Source organism: Neolamprologus brichardi, chromosome 2 (genome assembly GCF_056152115.1).
Source record: "Neolamprologus brichardi isolate AB-2024 chromosome 2, ASM5615211v1, whole genome shotgun sequence".
Taxonomy (NCBI): domain Eukaryota; kingdom Metazoa; phylum Chordata; class Actinopteri; order Cichliformes; family Cichlidae; genus Neolamprologus; species Neolamprologus brichardi.
In genome coordinates, this window is record NC_142105.1 from 21,423,364 (window position 1) to 21,442,436 (window position 19,073).

Here is a 19,073-nt window from a genome sequence, read left to right on the forward strand (position 1 = left end):
AATGAACACTTGGACTTCTCCGTGCAGTTGATTCCGAATCTCGTGTGAAAACAACAAGACGGAGCTTCAGTTTAAAAAAAAATACAAATAAATGTTTGAATAAAGTCCTTTTTCTTCATAGCACACGCGTGCAGAATGTGGACAATTAAAATGTTGGTTTTTGGTTGTTTGATGTTGAATTAATCTGAGACATATACGCATAAATCTGCGCGCAGATGGTGAGTGCTTCTCGGATTGTTTCACTCCACTAGTGCATGCTTTGTCACATAATAACGAGACAAAAACGAAAAAAAAATGTTTGTATATGATCCTCATTAGAACATTTAATCAATATCTGTTTGGGCTTTTTGCAGATGGATGCGGGGATATTTCGTGGCGTGTCGTTTCTCTCGCTCTTCTCTTTGCTCACAGACGGAAAACTATATGGATCAAACTAACTTCGTCCCTGGAGCTGGTGTTTGATTGCCATGAACATATTAACTGTCAGCTCTAAACACTAAACACAAAAAAGATTTAACACGCACACATCACGCACGCATACAGAGAGAGAGAGCGCGCGCAAAGCTTCAGGCTAAGTGGCTGGGGCGGGACAGTGCGCGGAGCGAGGCGGGGACAGAAGGCAGGCGGGCGGGCAACGTGGTGGTCGGGTTGGTGGACAGATGATTGTCCGCGTTATTAACTATGTTTGAGGCGTGCAGACCACGCCTCCTTCACCTACTAGTCCTCCCCTATGCGTGCAGACCACGCCTCCTTCACCTACTAGTCCTCTCTCCTGTTTGGCATCCCAGAGATGGTCCAAAGTGATTCCTCAGGGAAGGAAAAAGAGCGCAAATCACCCGAGCGGGAGATGAGGAGGAGTTGAGCCGCTGCTGCCCGGGACTGCCTCTTAATTGCGCGTAATCTTCCGTTTCATTCATCTGAGCTGAGAGAGAGAGGAGGGGAAGACTTTGTAAATAAGGAAACGGAGCTAAGGAAAGCGAAACGCGTTTTCATCTCCTCGTTTTTCGTTTTCTCTTTGGACTGTTTGTTTGCAAGGGAAAAAAAGAAAAGAGAGAGAAAGAGGGGGAAACTGACATTTTTGCTCGCGTTTGTGTCAGCTGCACCTTGATCCCGGGGACTGTCGCCAAATAAGTGCAGCCTCTCATCCTGCGCTTCCCCCCTCTTTCATCGTTTCTCACGCTGTTCATCTTCACACAGCTGCTGCTTCCCCACTCCGTTTTCCTTCTGGAGTCGCTGACACGAGGTGCAGCTAACCTCGGATGCTGACAGCTCCCGGCCTCCCTTTATTCTTTCTTTCTTTTTTCCCTTCCACATGTCGCATCTTTTGTTTACTTTGAGAAACACGCCGCAACTAAACGCCGAGTGAAACAGACCACGCCACTTTGCTCGTTCTGACAGCGCGATCAAACAGACACGCAAGAGGAGGGGAGGCAGGAGGGGAAAAGAAGAAGAAGCAGAAGAAGAAGAAGAAGAGAGAGAGTGAAAGGAGGGAGCCAAGGAGAGGAGGAGAGAGAGAGGGGGAGAGGGAGAGAGTGAGTGAGTGAGAGACAGAGACAGTGTGAAGGTGCGTTTTGATGTTTGGCATCCACGAGAGCATCCAGAGGAGTGGGAGTAGTATGAAAGAAGAGCCCATGGTGGCCGGGATGAACGCGGTTCGGACATGGATGCAGGGCGCCGGGGTGCTGGACGCCAACACAGCCGCCCAGAGGTGAGCCCGAGGCGGCCTTGGCGGTGCGCTGACTGCGGGGCGTGGAGACCGGGGATATGGGGGGGAGAAAAGCCGCTCAGATCTGCGGTGTTAAAGACGGGAGAGCGGCTGCATCACTTGGGGCAGCACGAGTCCCCAGAGGACGCAGTTGTGGGATAATCACCGCTCCCCCTCCAGGCATTTCAAGCCCTTTTTTCCCTCATTTTTCTTTCTTTCTTTTTTTTTTTTTTTTAGCTCAAAGTCCGACTTACTAAAATATTGTATGTGCCTTGAAGTTTTGTATTTAACGGATTTCAGGAAGAAGGGCTGTAACAGTGACTAAAACTCCAGGGCGTGCGGGGTTTAAATGTTCCCTCAGCATAACTTTAGTTTGAAAAAGTGAGCGCTGAGTTTTGCTTAGACTTTTCAGCTCACTTTGTTGTTTACTCCTCCTTTATTATTCATATTATTATTAGTAGTAGTTGTGATTTTGTTGTGATAAAGCCGAGTAGCTTATGTGCATATAGAATTATATTTTTCAGGTCTACAATTTCGCAGTTTTCCCACAAAATAAAAGAAAGTGAATTTGATTTCATTAAAGCTGCAGTAGAAAGTAATGACGCTAACATGGACGACAGGCCTACCATCGAGAGAGCAACTGACGTGTCCAAATTATGACTTTAATATTAAATAGTACGTCGAAGCAATTTAATTTTGCGCTTTAACATTTAGCCATATTTCTGTAATTATTGTTGATGAAACTGCAGCTTTTTTTAAAATTCATTTTGCCACCGATGAGGCTGAATCTGAGGGCAGGTTTCTGTCGTGCTGTGATTCTATTTTCTTTATTTTATTCTATTATTTTTTATGTATATATATATATTTTCAATGGCCGTCGTTTTGGATGCTAGTTGGTCTGTGCTTGTGTCCGCAGCGGAGTGGGTCTCGCTCGGGCACACTTCGAGAAACAGCCGCCCTCCAACCTCCGCAAGTCCAACTTCTTCCACTTCGTCCTGGCTTTGTACGACAGACAGGGTCAGCCTGTGGAAATAGAGAGAACCACTTTCGTCGACTTTGTAGAGAAGGAAAAGGTGAGTTTGCAAATTAAATATACAAACATATATATATATATATATATATATATATATATATATATATATATATATATATATACACAAGCCTTATTATTTATTTTCATCGTCTCACCGCGTGTAATAAAATATTCAAAGGAAAGAGTACAATGTTTAAATTGCAGCGAAGCATCGACTGACGCCTGACAATATAGTCAAAGTGATAAATTACCAAACGCACACAGCAGGGATTATTACTCCCGAAGGCTTCCCTGATGTGATTTTTAGACGTGGGTTCCTAAAAAAATATAATACTTGCAGACTTCTGATTATATTTGTCATTACTCTGACTTTCTTTATAGCTGCAAAATAATGAATATTACACATATTTACGGCAACTTTTGCGCTCATCTGCCGAGAACCATATTGACTTTTATATTCTGTGACAGCTCAGCACAGCATGCAGCCCATTCCTGCAGGTGCTCTCCTGACAAGCTTCTTCATTTTCACATGTTTTTTTTTTTTAATTTCTTTAAAAAGGGAACTTTCAATATTAGTCTTTGAAGTCACATCGATATAGGAAAATGTTTTACTTATTAATAAGTGCTGCATTTATTAGCATTTAACACCGACTTCTTTATAATTAATTATAGTCAAATGTTTTTGTGCTGCCCAGTAAGAACACGTTACACATTGCGCGTTGTTGTGTTGGGGGGAGATAATAAATGTGTTGGAAGTTGTATCATTTTAAAAATAGGAAATAAAATAAAATGAACCTGTGGGAGAACAGTAGAATAGTTTAGGTTACAAAGCTTAAAAACAAATTTAAAAAACAGTGTTTTAAAAAAAACCTAAAAGAACAATTAATTGTTAAGAAGTTGGGTTTCTTATTCTTTGTCAAATAGCCTCATTAAAAGTTACGGATTCTTTTTTTTTTTAAATTTTCTAACTCTTCTCTGCAAACTCGAAACGAAGAGGTGAGAGAGAAATGAAAACTTAATTTCACTGTAGATATGAAGTTATGATATTTCGCTGATGTAAAATATATATACATATATATATATACCAAGTTGTAGACATGCAGTCGAAGTCCCAGGACGAGGTGGCTCGCTTGCCTGCTTGCTTTTACCGGGTCTGGTTTAATTTTCATAGGAAATGACTGGGGAAAAGACCAACAATGGGATCCATTATAGACTTCAGCTTCTCTACAGTAACGGTGAGTTTGGTTTCCATAATTTCTATGGAGCAATAACAGAAGCAGCGTGTCAATGAAACGTCAAACGCAACTGAGAAAACTCTGGAAATAAATGTTTTAGGTGGTCACTTGGTTGAGCTTCGGTTTAGAGGTTTTATAGTTTTCTTCTATGGATTTATTAGCTTTCAGCCAACATGAAAGATGATAACTTCAGATATTTTTAAATTATTGCATTATTACTCATAAATGAAAAAACAAAAGCCTGTTTTTTAATTATTATTTGTATTATTTATGTGTTTATTTATTGCTGTTGCTGTTGCTTCTACCAGTAAACGCAGTGTATTCCTCGTCGGCTTGCTTTAGGAGTAAAAAACTCCAAGCTGCAAAATAAAACGTCTTCCTTTTAAACTTTTTTTTTAAAAAAAAGTCTTCCTTCCTTCGTTGAACAATTAAGTTGTATTGATTATATTTTAGTAGACTCTTGCTGTGCTTATTTTCACTATTAAGTTGTTAATAAATATTTATGCAGATAAAATCAACACAGTAAAGACAGCAAATTGAATTTTCAAGTTCCAACCAAACTGACAGCGTGCAACAAATACTGAAAGTCATTATTAACAGTTTAGACTCATCGTTTCCATGAAGTGCCTCGCAGGGGAAATCAGAAATAATACATTTTGTGCTCAGAGAGATTCCCCAGCCCGTAAACGCTTTGACTTTTTAACGTGTGTGTCTGCAGGGATCAGGACGGAGCAGGACTTGTATGTTCGTCTCATTGACTCTATGACTAAACAGGTAAGACGTGCTTCCTTAGACTAAAAAACAACAAAAAATGAACTCTATGATGGTTTGCTGGCTCTGTTCTGATCTGACTGTTGCCCCCCCACCCAGCCACCCAAACCCAGCCACCAACCCCCTCCTCTTGCCCCCCCCCCCCCCCCCCCCCCCAACCTGGCTTTGCTGCATGCCTGTGTCTGAGACCCTCAACTTCAGCACAGCACAGCCTGCTTGATAAACGACCTGTCTTACCTGTGGAATACATTTACAGAGGCCCAGAAAAGTAGAGGACATGTGTCCTCATATTCTACCTCTGCACAGCAGCTAGTAAGGGTGTGTGTGTGTGTTTTAACAGGCAATATATAAGTGTGTGTTCACATGAATGTGTGTGTGTGTGTGTGATTGTGAGTGTGTGAATCTCTCGGTCGTGGCGATGTGTTAGTGTTTGAGAGAGACAGTGATGCATGCCAGCTCACTCTTTGAGGACCTTGACCCTCATTTCCTCAATGTGAAACAGAACAAACTATCCCAGAGTGTGTTATTGCCAATTCATTCGCACAAAGAAATACAGAGCAGCTCATGTGGGCTGGCGCACTACTGAGGGATTTCACCGCTCGGATGAATTAGACAACGAAGAAAGTGAGCCTCTTCAGCGCTGTTTTGATATCAGGTCTTTTGTTTTGCCAATTCTTCCTCTGGTGCCATTAGGCTTGAAGAGAGTTTGTCTGAGATTGAAAAGAGTAGGAGGAGATGTTGTTTGTGCGAAAGCGTGTGTGTTTGCATGTTTATCGGCGCCCGCACGCGTGTGTGAGATTGTGGGTGTGTGTGTGAGATTGTGTTTGTGTGTGTGTGTGTGTGTGCAGGGCGATCACAGCCCTGGAGAGCATGTTGAGTGGGGTTGGAGGGGTAACCAGACTAGATTTTTGGACGCTGTGCTGTATGGACCAGATGGTGCACTATACTCCAGTCTGGCAGTCCAACTGCTCACTGTACACCACGTTTAAACATACGTGCATGCACAAACACATATGCACGAGCAGTAGTACACACACCAACAATTTTGCTCTTACTGTCTCTGTCAGAACAGAGAGTTCCTGTTCAGGAGGACTGGATTCCCACGATACACAGATTTGCCAGATAGACAAACACTACTCCCAGATGAAAGACACACACACATGCACACACATCTTTCTGTTTTTTACTTGCCCCCTGCATCGTAGTTTGACTTTTTTTCCTCTCTTAATACACCACTGAAAAAAATGTAAACTACAATCATTTTAACTTTCTTTCATCTTTCCCCCTCCCCTTTCTTTAGGCCATTGTTTATGAGGGCCAGGACAAAAATCCAGAGATGTGTCGGGTGCTGCTGACCCATGAGATCATGTGCAGGTAAAACGCAAAGCATTTTATACCACATTTCTCACTCCGGAGATGTCTTTGTTGGTGTAAAGAGGGGGCAAGGACATGAGGAGCGCTGCTAAATTGCAATAGAAATCTTATCATTTTCCTCAAAGTGGGTTGGGGAGACGGGCCCTGGCCTATTTCTGTTGTGCGTGTATGTGTCGGTGTGTATGTGCGCGTGTGCATCCCTCTCATGTTCAGCTAATTAGGACAAGGAAAAGCTCATTACTCAAACCCATCCTCCTCAGTTTGTGTAATACATGCAGTTTGCTGTGTCCTGACAGTGAGCTATGTGCAGAGGGAGACAGACTCAAATTACACATAAAATACAGACACACACACACACTCAGTCAAAAGTAGTAAGCTGGGAGGACTCTCACAGTCCCGTTGCATGCATTCACAATCAATAAAGGCATCATACAGCGTGCGATTGTCTACAAAACCAGCCATCTAGAAGAACATGTAAGAGTTGCATGGAGAAAAATGGCTAGTGGCAAAGTGTAGACACTTCCTGGTTATCACACAAGGCAATTTAGACCACTTGTTTTCATATGCTGCAGGAAACGGTCGAGATCAGAAATCTGATCTGGCTCTCCAGTCCTCTTGTCCTGGGGGACTTGAGAAAGCAGGGGGAGGGTCAGTCTCTCTCCAGCCTTCTCTCACTTGCTTCGATGTCTTTCTCCATCTCCTCGCACACACACACACACACATACAGTAGATGCACACATGTAGTCAGACACAGGTACACACAGACATGCAAAGGCTCAGGTGAGCAGACAAGAGAGGGAAAGGTAGACGCAATGATACTTTTTTGGGGGGAATACAGAAGGGGGGGGGGGGGGGGGGTGTCGACGACACACAACACGCTGTTACATAGCGGTGCAGTCAAATGATTCAGAAAGGACTCGTCACATCAGTATGCAACCCCCTTCTACCCGGCATGCACTACTCTCCAGGTCCAGTGGGACCACTCTGTGACCCACTTCTGAGAGAGAGAAAGAACAAGCGAGAGAGAGAGGGAGAGAGGCGGGATAGAGGGAGGGGACGAGCACTGAGGAAAAATAGAGAACATAAGATGTCTGGTTTTGTGATGTCTGACAGAAATGGAGCTAACCTGAGCCCTGGAGGCTAATTCAAGTTTTTATCCAGTCCTATCCAAGCTTGCCGCTTTTCCCGTTCTCCTCCAAACTTTGCCTAAAAATCGCCCGGCTGATCTCGCCTACTGTAGTGCAAAAGCCCCGGTCTTACCTTGACAAGCTAAACAGAAATCCAAGCCTTGCTTCCTCTTGAACTCCACAAAAGTCTCACGCCCCCTTTACTCCCACATCCCTCTCCTATATGCTCATCTGCTTTCTTCTCCCCCTAATGCTGCACCTTATCCTGCTCTCGCTGCTGTTTGCATCCAGGTGACTAACCCCCCATCCTTTTTTTTGTCTCATCCCCATCCCCTGCAGTCGATGCTGCGATAAGAAGAGTTGCGGCAACAGGAACGAGACCCCATCAGACCCTGTCATCATCGACAGGTAAGCAAACTTTGCCCTTTGACCCCCTTTCCGCACGATGATGCGCTGTCACCGCAAACACAAGTGCAGCAGGTATAACTGTGGAGGGGTGTGTGAAACAAGCGCTGTGGGCCAAGTACAGGGGCAGTAAATAATGCTGGAACATACAAAGCATGACGAGAAGCCATTTAAATTTTTAGCGAAAGAAAGCAGTTGGAAGGGGTCTTTGACATGTGATTTGGCTGAGAAATTGCAACCTGCAGGCCTAATAAAGCAGCCACAGGTTGTTTTCTGTTTTTTTTTTTGAGCAGCCATAATTGTCTGTGTAAGCAGAAAGTGTGAAACGGCAGTAAATTATATTCCAGCTGTATGTTTGTGTTAGTGTGTTTGCGTGTGTGAAGTGGAGGAGCAATCATGGAGCAGTCGAGCTCTGCTTCAAGTGTGGTCAAACAGCATTTGTGTGGTCGTGCTGATGACTTAGCTGATGAGCAGTTAGGGTTACAGCTACTACGCTCTGGTGTGTGTATAAATCTCACTCGTGGATGGCTGTTGTTAGCTGGGTTGGTTTTTTTTTTACACACTCACAGTCTTTTGCCTTTCTTCTGCTGTCATAAACTACCTCTGACTGATGCAGCAGCTTGCAGGATTTATAGTCAGAGAGATTTACTGTCCGGCCTCTGCCGCGTGCGTGCGTGCGTGTGGCACACAGGAGGACGAGGGAAGGTATTTTGCTCGTACTCGAGCTGTTCTTGTTCGTGCAGATTTAAGGTGGTTCTGATCAGGACTTAAAGAGAGCTGAAGAGACTTTCCATGAATGAATTTTGAATGTATTTTCTGATATTCAACTTTGTCCTAGCCACTGCGTCATTGGGTAAAATGAGGCAGATTGTAGTCTATCTGATGTCTGATTTGAATTTGTCACATTTGAGTGTATTTGTGTGAGTGTTAATGAGGCAGTGACCTGTGCTATCTGATGAACACAGCTGTCCCGTTCTCACTGCTGCTCTGTGGAAAGCTACTTTTTTACCTGTGCGAGTGTGTGTGTACATATATATATATATATAAATATATATATTTATGTGTGTTCAAGTTTGTGTGTGTGCATGCGCCACCCTTGTTCCGCTCCACTGAAGCAGAAGGCCTCACCTCAGCGCTCCCTGAGACAGCTGCACCCCACCACGTGGCCTCAGACAACACGCCTGCCCATCACTCTGTGCCATATTTCTGATTTTTGTTTTTCATGTGTGCATACTTGTTGAATTTCTCATCTGCGCGCTCCGTTGCTCCGTCTTCACGGACGCCATGTGAAAACTTTTTCTTTGGGTTTGCCGCGGTTTGAGGACGACCAGCCTTAAGTGAAGCGGCCTGATCCTCCCGCCAACAGCTTTTCCAACACTGAGCATGTGTTGTGGTCGCTCGCTGGCGGTATTCCCCCGACGCCCGATGGCTCAGGTGTGAGGGCAGCATTAACGAACAACAAATTAGAACAGGGGGAGGGAAAACAACAGCAATATCTCTGTTTTCCTCTCCAGCGAGCACTCTTTCTGGACAGCAAAATAGGTCAGGTGAGAGGAGAGCAGTTAGGAAAGGTTTGGGGGGGAGCTAGTTTTTAAAAGGGGGGGGGGCAAAGGGGAATAAGCAGAGGAGGGTTTATACGTTTGCTCATTTAGTACCAATATATTCTTGGCAATTGTAATAATCAGGGATTCATAAACAAACAAACAACTGTGAGGCTGAAACTGACTCAATTACCATGAGCTCCCCTCCTTCAAATTCATAAAGAAATACCATCAGCAGCCCCTCTCCACCCTTGAAGTTATTTAGTTCGTTAAATAAGGGCTCGTTAGCCCTCTGCTGTTTCGCAGAGATGATTAGATTTTACAGCCCTAATTAGCTGGGCTAGCTCTAACTCTTCTGGAAGAGTAATGGGTCTGATTGCCTAATTAGCTCTCTCTCGTTAAGATTGGAGAAACAGGCCACTGCAGCAAAACCACGGGAATGAGGAAAAATAAAGTCAGCTAATGAGAAACTTATTTGATTGTTAGGAGAACAAATCTGGTACAGTGTGGATTGGCAACGCTTTTGGGTACTGTACTCGCTCAACGGGAGAGTCTCAGCCCTTTCTTTATCTCGCCCCCCACCCACCCCCTCTGTTGAAAAGAGAATTTGTTTGGGCTTTAAAGCATCTACGAGGAGCAATATGCTTCAGATTTTTTGTTAAGAAGCGTATTTGTTTAGGCAGGAGTCGCTTTAACGCGACGCCAATCTGTACCGCTTTCTTGGCTGTTTTGATTTAGGACTATCGTGGCTCGCGTTGTCATCTCTCTCTGCTGTCTGATGTGGATCAGCGCTGAGGAAGGAGAAGAAGAAGAAGAAAGCAACTCGTGCCATATTTTATGTATTTAACCTCAGTAGCAGCGAGTTCTTGGAAATTCAGTCAGTCCTTGGCATGACACATTGAGTCTGTGCTTGACACTGGGCAGGAGAAGCATCTGAAAGGTGTGATGCTCCTGTGCTTCTGCTCCCCAGGGAAACATGTGTGGTCCACTTTAGCCTCTTACAGAGGCAGGATAATATGAGGGGGAGCCCTTAACCCCTAAACCTCCATTTCCACTTCTCCCCATCACTCTCGGTTAGCATGGGGTTAATCGTATTCAGCCACAGTGTATGATCGCTCTATCACGTGCCCTGATGGGCCCCAAATCACAAACACATTTCCCTCTCACCCATGTAAAGCTTTTTTTCTCTCCCTCTCTCTCTCTGAGTCTTATGTTTGTCTTCTCACTGAACTATTTTAGTATATGCACTTGGTATAATTGTGGACAAATGTGTCAGCCCTATTCGCAGTGGAGGGGGTATGGCAATCCCTCCAGCACCATGTGTCCTCTCCTGCCTCTTACCACCTGTGTCCTGTAGCCCTTTCCTGCTCATCCAGCTCCCATAGGCCTGCTGCAGGGTGTCCCCGAGGCTGGGAGAGCCTCTCTGGAGGGGTGGGATAGAAACACTCTGTGACCAGCGATAAGAATCCACTGGTTATCACGCGTAGCCCGCAATCCCTCTTCCGTTTGCAATGCCAGGAGGGGCACAAAGGGGTGTCAAGTTTACATGTACAGACAATGTTATTTCAGGTTTATTGCTGTTTTTTCTTTTCTTTTTTTGAGGGTGTGTTGGTGTGTGTTTGCCTTTGCACACACTCCTGCAGCCCGCTGTTGATGTGGCCCATTTCCTCGCATGCGTGTCTGTGCTTGTGTATCCGCATCAGTGTTGGTTATTTCCCCAGGAGCGAGTGTGTGTTTTGATAGAGGCCATTTCCTGACAAGTGTGTGTGTGTCTTGAGTGAAGAATGTCGGGCAGGAAGTGCTCCTCCCGGGGAGGGTGATGTCATGGCCGACAGCTTCCTGTTCTCTGAGCCAGTGGAACAGGCTGACTCCTCAGCTTCACGGTGGGTAGTTAGCACTTGTGAACCAGGTTTTGGTTCACCTATCAGCTGTGACGGGTCTACACCTTTGCTTAAAAAAAAACACAAATAAACATTGGGTCAGCGTTTTTTTAAACACAACATTTTTCCAGTCTCATGTATGGCTAGTTTATCTCAGGTCCCTCTCTTGCAAGCAGGGAACCCCCTCATTGTTTTGGTTGTTATGTTTGGATACACTTCCTGGGGTGAGAGGTCATGTGTTGCCTTGGCTGGGCTAACGTGCACTAGTGAATAATGTATGTCATTGACTTTATGTCAGCCCTGCCAGCCCCCCAAGCAGAGCCCACCCATGTTTAATTCATCCATCTCATTTGTGTGTGTGTGCGTGTGCCTGCAAATATGTGTGTGTGTGTGTGTCATTTAGAGGCCCAGTCTGCACCTGTCCAGCCATTAGCCCCCTTCTCATTTGCATTTGATGCTAATGCGGTTTACTGGCAGTGCCTTCCGTCCCCGTAGCTTAGTTTCATTTTCATATCCATGACTGTGTTAGTGAGAAGGTGAAGGCTCACACATGCACCGCAGTGATCCTCTCACTGTACACGCTGACACCTGAAGGTCTTTATCATTTGCTTTTCTTTTCCACATCTTGGGTCAGTTTTATTTTATGCAAGATTGTGATTCTTTTTTTCTTTCCCTTTTTTTTCTCACAGCTGGTTTTCTGTTGTCCACATGACCACCTATCAGTAGTTTGACATTTCTCTAGGAGGGAAAGAGAAACTAGAAACACCCTGGGAGTGACACTTGCACGTTCAAGTTGTCTTGCACTATCTTCCCAGTGACTTTTTTTGTTTCCTTCATAACTTTTATGATCTCGCCTTGGCTTGATTTGTTGCCTTTCTTTGGTAATGTGCAGTTTCTTTTTTGTGCAGTCCTAAGCAGGATGCTATGGGAGGCTTTGAAAAGTACTGGCCCATAGCTGGATCTGGTTGTTTGCAGGGGGCTCGGGGGCAAAGAGGCAAAGTTGCCGGCTCATCGATATGCAAGCAGAACTCCCCTACCTCAGGTGCTAACGGCCTCGCAGAGCTGCCTGAGCTGCCTCCAGCCCAAGTGCACATGCAGGCATACGCATGCCCAGTTGCAAGGAATCCACAGGCGTTCAGAAATATAGCGTGCACGGATGTACACTGACCTGCAGCTTTTTGCATCTGTTTGCTTGTGTTCTCTCTCTCTCTCTCTCTCTCTCTCTCTCTCTCTCTCTCTCTCTCTCTCCCCCCCCCCCCCCCCCCCCCCCATGCCAGCATTGGAGGAAAGCATGTCCCCAGGGTACGGACAGCTACGCTGATTGACAGCAGGGAGTTTGGAGGTCGAGGAGCCTCTAAAACAGCGCTGCCACTTTCTCTCTCATCCAAACCTACAACCTCCCCCCAAAAGCTGTCTCACTTTTATTTGCGATAAATTACCACGCAGTTCTCAGAGTTTATGCCTGGGAATTGTTCTGGGGGGGTGAGTTACTTCATATCAAATTAACCCTGGATAAGTTCGTTTTGTGGAAAGGAAACAATTAGGTACATGTTGAACATATTATTTTATTAATGCTTTTTGTGGGCGTGTGTGTGTTTGTGTGTTTTTGTTTGCTTAATTCTTTCCCCCAATAAACTAAAACTGAGCTGCAATCCCACTTTATAGGTATTTAAGCTGATTCTCTCCCCCCTGCTGAATGAAGGTAACAGCCAGTTTATTAGTCCATATAAAACGTCATTTACAAATGTCATAACAGTGAAAAGTTCATAGTTTCACAACACCAGGGTTTTGGGATTTTTTGTTTGTTTTTTGGCCGGAGCCACATAGCACCGTTGTAAGCTCTATTTTCTCTCCAAACTGCTTTGTCATTACTGCTTGACTTTCCCCGCTTGACCTGGCTGCTCTCCTTGGCTGTTCCCTCTGCCTTTGTGTCAGTGTTTGTTCTGTCCCAGAATGGAGGGGTTTGGCTGGCCAGAACTGACCCAAATGAGTAGCGTCCTACTTCTCTGAGAGCTATTTAAGACATTTTTTGGTGTTGGAAATTGCAGGTTAGAGAGATAGAGATAGAACGGGAGTGAAATAGAAGGAAGATATATTTGCACATGCAAAGGACCTCATGTGCGAGTGTGTGTGTGGTGTCCTGCAAGTGAGGAAAGAGTAACGTTTTCCAGGATTTAGTCCATGATTCGCCCTAGAAGATGCGCTCAATTTGCTTTTCAAATGAGGCGTGAAGAGCACGTGTGTGCGCGTGCCCCTCCAAGTGTGATGCTATATATTTGGACGTGCAAAGCTGTGTGTGTTAGTGTGTGAGAGGCTTTGTTTTCCCCGTGCTCTGATGTGCGCAACCCACTAAGTGCTCTCTCACAGCCAATGTGATACACAGCTGCCCGTGTTGCTGCTCTTAATTGAATAGACACACCAGCTCCTCTCAGTGAAGGATACTCGGGCATCCTTTCGTAGCAGGCTGAGCCAGCGTGTCATCAAGCAGTGTAGCTTCAAGCTGCCCCGATTGCAGCCCTCACTGATGATTCATTGTTTACTGATTGTTTCTGCTAAGTGAGGACACAGACAGTATGTCTCATGCCAGCTCCATACACCTCCCCAACCTTCCTGATGTTTCACTTCCTATCAGCCAGTAGTCCCTCCTCTGGTGTTTTACCTCAATGCCGTTGCCCAGGATGTAAGTCCAGGTGTCCAGGATGAGCGCTTGTGACACGCTGTGCCCGAGCAAGATGTATATTCTGTTGATTGTTTTCCATCAATCTGTCCAGGAAGAATGGATCGCTGGCCAGGCGCTGCGAGCGGTGCTCTCAGTTTCACATGTCACAATGGAAGGAAAACCTGCACGCCATGTGGGAGATTGGGGGGGTGGGGGTTGGGTGGGGGGGAGATGTGTTCTGTGATATCGTCCTTGGGATCCTGCGACAAAGTTACAATATTAAAAGTCATCTTCTGATTATTCTGCGCAAGATTTGCTTTTAGGTCCAGCGTTTTCAAAACCATAAAAAGAAGAAGAAGAAAAAGCAACCAAAGGCTATTTAGTTACTATGTCATCCTCTCCCAGTTAAACCTCTTCATGTCTGCTCTTATATATGAGTTGTGTGACACTGAGCTTGACTAATTTGAGCTGCGATGTTAAAAGACAAAAGGAAATCTTCAAAGTGGCATCTCTGCCATAATTAAATGTAAAGCAGTGGACGTCAGTGTGCAGACAATTATGGTCAACAGCTCAGTTCGATCAAAGGGATGATATATTCTTACATTCCTAATATATTCTTTTCTTTTTAACTTTGCATTAATCAACAACAAATGAGACCTAAGCACATGTCACTGTTCCACCTCAAAAAGCAGAGCTGGATTTAAAGGCCTTTGTTTGTGTTTATGTAACTCATGTGGGGAGACAAAGTAAGGCGTAGGCAATCGACTGAGGCACTTTGTTGTTTTACACCGCCTTCACCCCCCCTCTCTTCTGTGCGCGCCTCTATCGTTGTTTGCTTGTTTACTGAGTGGCTTGACCTCACTCGGAGGAATGTTCACTTGTTTCCTTTGCTTCTGCGTCTCCTTCTGCGATCTGTGTCGCTCCCTCTGCTCTTCTCCATCCATGTGTCTCCCCTATCTTCCATCTCTCTCCCTGTCTGTCTGCCCCTCTGCCTATGTGTCTTTTTCTCTTTGGTCCTCCCACTCAGAACTCCAGATTTAACTCCGGAGGCTTTTCGGTTAATCACACTTGGAATCTTCCTCGCTTTTTGAACGCTTCTTCCTCGGCAAACGCGTTCCTCCTCGATCTGCTCCTCGGCTGCAGGAGAGACTGCGCGCTAATTATCCCCCCAGTTATTGGCTTCCCCAAACACAGGAGCTGTGATTTACATGAGGTGACATTCAGTTCAAACACACAGACCTTTGCAACCTTTTTCTCTGGAAAACAATTAACAGTGCCGCTTTCTCTTCTGCCTCTCTCTCTCTCTGCCGTACCTTCTCTTTTTTCCCCTCGCGCGACACCGCTCCCTCCCTGCCTCCCTCTTCCTCTGGCTATTGTCTTCGCACAAACAGACAAGATTTACTGCCAAACGAATGAAGGGGTGTGTGAGGTGTGACTGGCAAAATTGCTGGTGTATTTTTTATTTTCTTTTTTTTTTTTTTTGTCTTAGCAGGCAATTACTTGCTTGTTAATTTACAGCTATTCTGTCGAGGTAGCTTTTCAGAGAGGAGTTTGGAGGAGCCTTCGAGAGAAACAGATAAGGCGCCAAGTTTAGTTTTGTAGAGCTGAAGCGGACTTAAATTAGGTCACGTTTTTACAAAAAGAAAAAAAAAGATAAAATAAAAGCACTTTATCAGATTCGTCTGTATTTCCTCCATTGACCTGAGTAAATATGACACACGCTCCCTCACACGCACACACCTATGAAGAGACGTATAGCCTACACAGGCACGTTCAAACACAAAGACAAACTTACAAGCGTGCCGTTAATGAAGCGCATCTCTCTTCTGTCATGACGCCCATGTTAGCATGACAAGATGTTTACACACACGATCACGCCAGCACCTCTGATGTGGGCCCGGATCAAAGAGAGATAAGAGGAGAGAGAAAAGAAGAGGCAGGGACGCGACGGTGAGCGTCAGGTATGGGATGCTTTTCTCTGTTTGACAGGAGGACGGTTGTAATAGTACCCCACTGAGAGGCTGAGAGTGAGACAGATAGACAGACAACAGAGAGGGAGAAATGCATTCTGAAAAAGGGAAGACTTTTCTTCTTATTATTCTCCTTCTTCTTCTTCTTCTTCTTCTTCTTCTTCTTTTTCCACTGCAGAAGACTTCTCTGAACTCAACCTCATTCTCAAATCTGGAGGAAAACAATTAGATCCACCCGCTTCCCCTCGTCCCGCAGTGTAGATTACAAATGAGCAAACCTGGCATTTATCACATTACTACAAACATTTATTAAAGCCGGTTCCCCTCTAAAGCTGCAGAGATAACAGTGGGTAATTGCAGAGACTGGCTCTATTAGTTAAGTATGCCTAATGTCACTGCCTCAGAGCATTAATGGACGCCGTAGTATTATGTTCCTGCACTCATTACCACCCCACTCCCCTTCAAACAGATACACACACACACATCCACACACCATTCTCTCCCCCCTCTCCATTGACCCTGCAGCAGGAGTCTGTGCCACTCTAATGAGAAATGGAAAACACCACTCCGCGAGCTCCAAGACACGCACACACACACTCACTCATTCACACATATACACGGACACACGCACGCTCAATGGGAGACATTACAAGGGGACAGAGGGGTACACTATAATCACACACGCCCAGGGAAACAATTGTGCCGTTATCAGAGTGATCACATTATAAAAGTTTAATAAACACCAAACGGCCTAATGGTGAATTAGCCCGCATCTGCCCCGTGTTGTGCCAGGCTATAATTAGTGATTTAACGGAGACAAACAAATGTTTTTTAACCAGAGTTCGTCGCAGCTTTTCACAGTTAACAGATTTTTAGTCAGGCATAAATTATCGAGTTTGTGCCGAAATTAAAGGGAAATGAAGGTCTTTATGCTGCGCTCCTCTTGACTCCAAGACACTAAAAGTCTCACACACACACACACACACATACATGCGCACACACAGAGCCATACAAACACTGAACCACCAAGAGGAGAGTTTGGCTCAAACCCCAGTCTGGTTTTCTAAGTGGCACTTGAGATGTGTATGGAGAGAGGCGGATGGGTGCTTGAGATTGTTGAGGAGAAGAAGAGAGAGAGAATGAATGGGGGTGGTGGAGGGGGTGGAATGGGGAAAAGAAACAGGAAGAGATCGTGGTGAATGACGTGGAGTAAGTCAAGAGGAGGTGGGGGGGCACTCTCTTTCTTTCCTCCCCGGGCAAATGCAATTGTGTGACTGTTTTAATACGTGTGTTTTTGCGTGGACACATATGCATGTGTGCATATGTGGGCAGGGACGGGAAATCGATGACAATTTATAATTTAACAATCACAGGGACCTATCAGTTTTTATACAGCCTCCATACTCATTCATCAATATTACATCAGGACTCAGACTCTCTGTGTTAGGGAATAGGAGGGTGAGAAAACAGCTGAGGAGAGAGAATATGGCTTTGGTCCAGTGTGTGTGTGTGTGTGTGTGTGTATGGTGGTCTTGGGGGTGTTGGTAAAGGGGGGAAGGAGGGCATCTGCTGAGGTTGTAGAAAACATGGCTTCCAGCATACACAAATGTGCAAACGCACACCCCAAGCTGCATGAGTGTATGTGCGTCTGCATCTGTCCGGCTGCTTTTGTGTGTGTGTATAGGTGTGTGCGTCGTTGTGTGTGCGTGCATGTGTGTGCGTGTATGTGTGTGCTTGCCAGCTGAGTGACAGCTTACTATTGATCTGTGGGAGGCCACGGTGTCATTAGACCCAGTATGGACCAGCAGGCACACGTGGAGGTCAGGGCACAGAGTTTGTGCATAAGTGCATGTCTCTGTGTGTGTGTGTATGTGTATGTGTGTGTGTGTGTATGTGTGTGTCTGTGTTTGAGTGTGTCTGTGTTTGAGTGTGTGTGTGTGTGTGTCTGTGTGTGTGTGTGTGTGTGTCTGTGTGTGTGTCTGTGTTTGAGTGTGCATGGAGGACTGGGGGACCAAGTGTTCAGTAGTGACAGGCTCAAGCCTCTGAAAGAAAATCAATCGTGTCATAAGAGGAAGGTTTCCTCCAGCCTCCTTCTCCCTCTTTCTTCCCTCCTCCTCTTTTTTCTCTCTCCTCTTCTCATCCTTTCTCCTCTTTTCTCCCTTTTTCTCCTTTTCATTCTCCTCATCTGAGAGGTCATCCACCCACTGCTCCATTTATACCTTTATCACACCCTTTTTTCTCTCTCACTTTTTTTTTTTTGGAGACTGTTTTTCTACCACATGCTCATACACAGCACTCCCCGTGTCATGCATGTGTGACATACGGATCAATTCAAGAGGTTAACCTAGCAAAAACTGAGCAATTAGTGAGAGAACTAATCCTGGATCAGCCCTCATTAACTAAAAGGGTACGCAAACTGTTTGTCCAGATAAAAGAACTGACACCCCCACCCAAACCAAGGCCAATTAACCGAGAGGGCTGAGACTAGTTGAATTGATGGCACGCCTTGTTTTGTTTAACAGAAGTTTGGTTGTTTTGAAAAAAAAAAAAAGAAACTGATAAGACTTTCTTTTATTGTGAATTTAAGATGTCCTTCAGTTATTTATCATTAAGGATGAGCACACACAGACACACACACACACTCTCGTACACATAGGGCAAGCATCCACCTGTTCTCCTCTCCCCTGTCTCGCCTGAGGGGACTAGTGTGGTAGATAACAGTTTGAGTGGGCCTTCTGCAAAACACTAATCAGACCTAACACTGCCTAATTAGCACAGAGTCCACTGATTGGCTTACAGCAATAATTAACACAGGTGAGAATAATTAGCTCCCCATAGACCTGTTTGTGGCTGCGTGTGTGTGTGTGTGTGAGAGAGAGAGAGAGTGAGAGAGAGAGGGAGGGAGTCTGTGTGTGTGTGAGTGTGTGTGTGTGAAGGATGTTATTATGCAGTCTTGGTCCCTAGTGAGACTGAGGAGGCAGAGAGAAGAATCAAACTCATTACTGAAACCAGGCCAACCTGTGTTAGGTGCTCTGCTTTCCCACACCCAGAGAATTAGCCACACAGAGATCCACCTCGTATTTCTCCTTCTCACTCACTCTCTCTCTTTGTATGCATGTGTGTGTGTATGCTTATACTTTTTCCCTTTTCTTCTTCTTTCTGTCTCCGTCCCTTTCCCTACCAACCTCACCCCTCCCCTCCACCCCCTCCCCCATTCCCCATTGCTGATGAGTGAAGGTACGTTTGAGGAATCTCACCGCTAGCTGAACCTGCTAAGATGAGATGAAACGCAGACGCGGAGCATCTTTCGATCACATCCTGTCTCACCGGTGGTCTGCCTCTTTCTTGTATCCCGCACCCAACCCGTCTTTCA

The 19,073-nt window shown here is 45.3% G+C and overlaps 1 protein-coding gene across 5 annotated transcripts in view; it reads left to right on the forward strand.

Moving 5' to 3' along the window:
* Positions 1-775: 775 nt before the first annotated feature.
* ebf1a (EBF transcription factor 1a) overlaps positions 776-19,073 on the forward strand; it is a 55,507-nt gene continuing 37,209 nt past the window's right edge. For all 5 annotated transcript variants that reach the window (XM_035911046.2, XM_006781701.3, XM_035911053.2 and 2 more), the window contains exons 1-6: positions 776-1,708; positions 2,622-2,778; positions 3,910-3,973; positions 4,692-4,747; positions 6,045-6,118; positions 7,585-7,653. In XM_035911046.2, the coding sequence (XP_035766939.1) occupies positions 1,575-1,708; positions 2,622-2,778; positions 3,910-3,973; positions 4,692-4,747; positions 6,045-6,118; positions 7,585-7,653 (554 nt within the window). In that variant the 5' untranslated portion in view covers positions 776-1,574. The remainder of the gene's footprint in view (positions 1,709-2,621; positions 2,779-3,909; positions 3,974-4,691; positions 4,748-6,044; positions 6,119-7,584; positions 7,654-19,073) is intronic.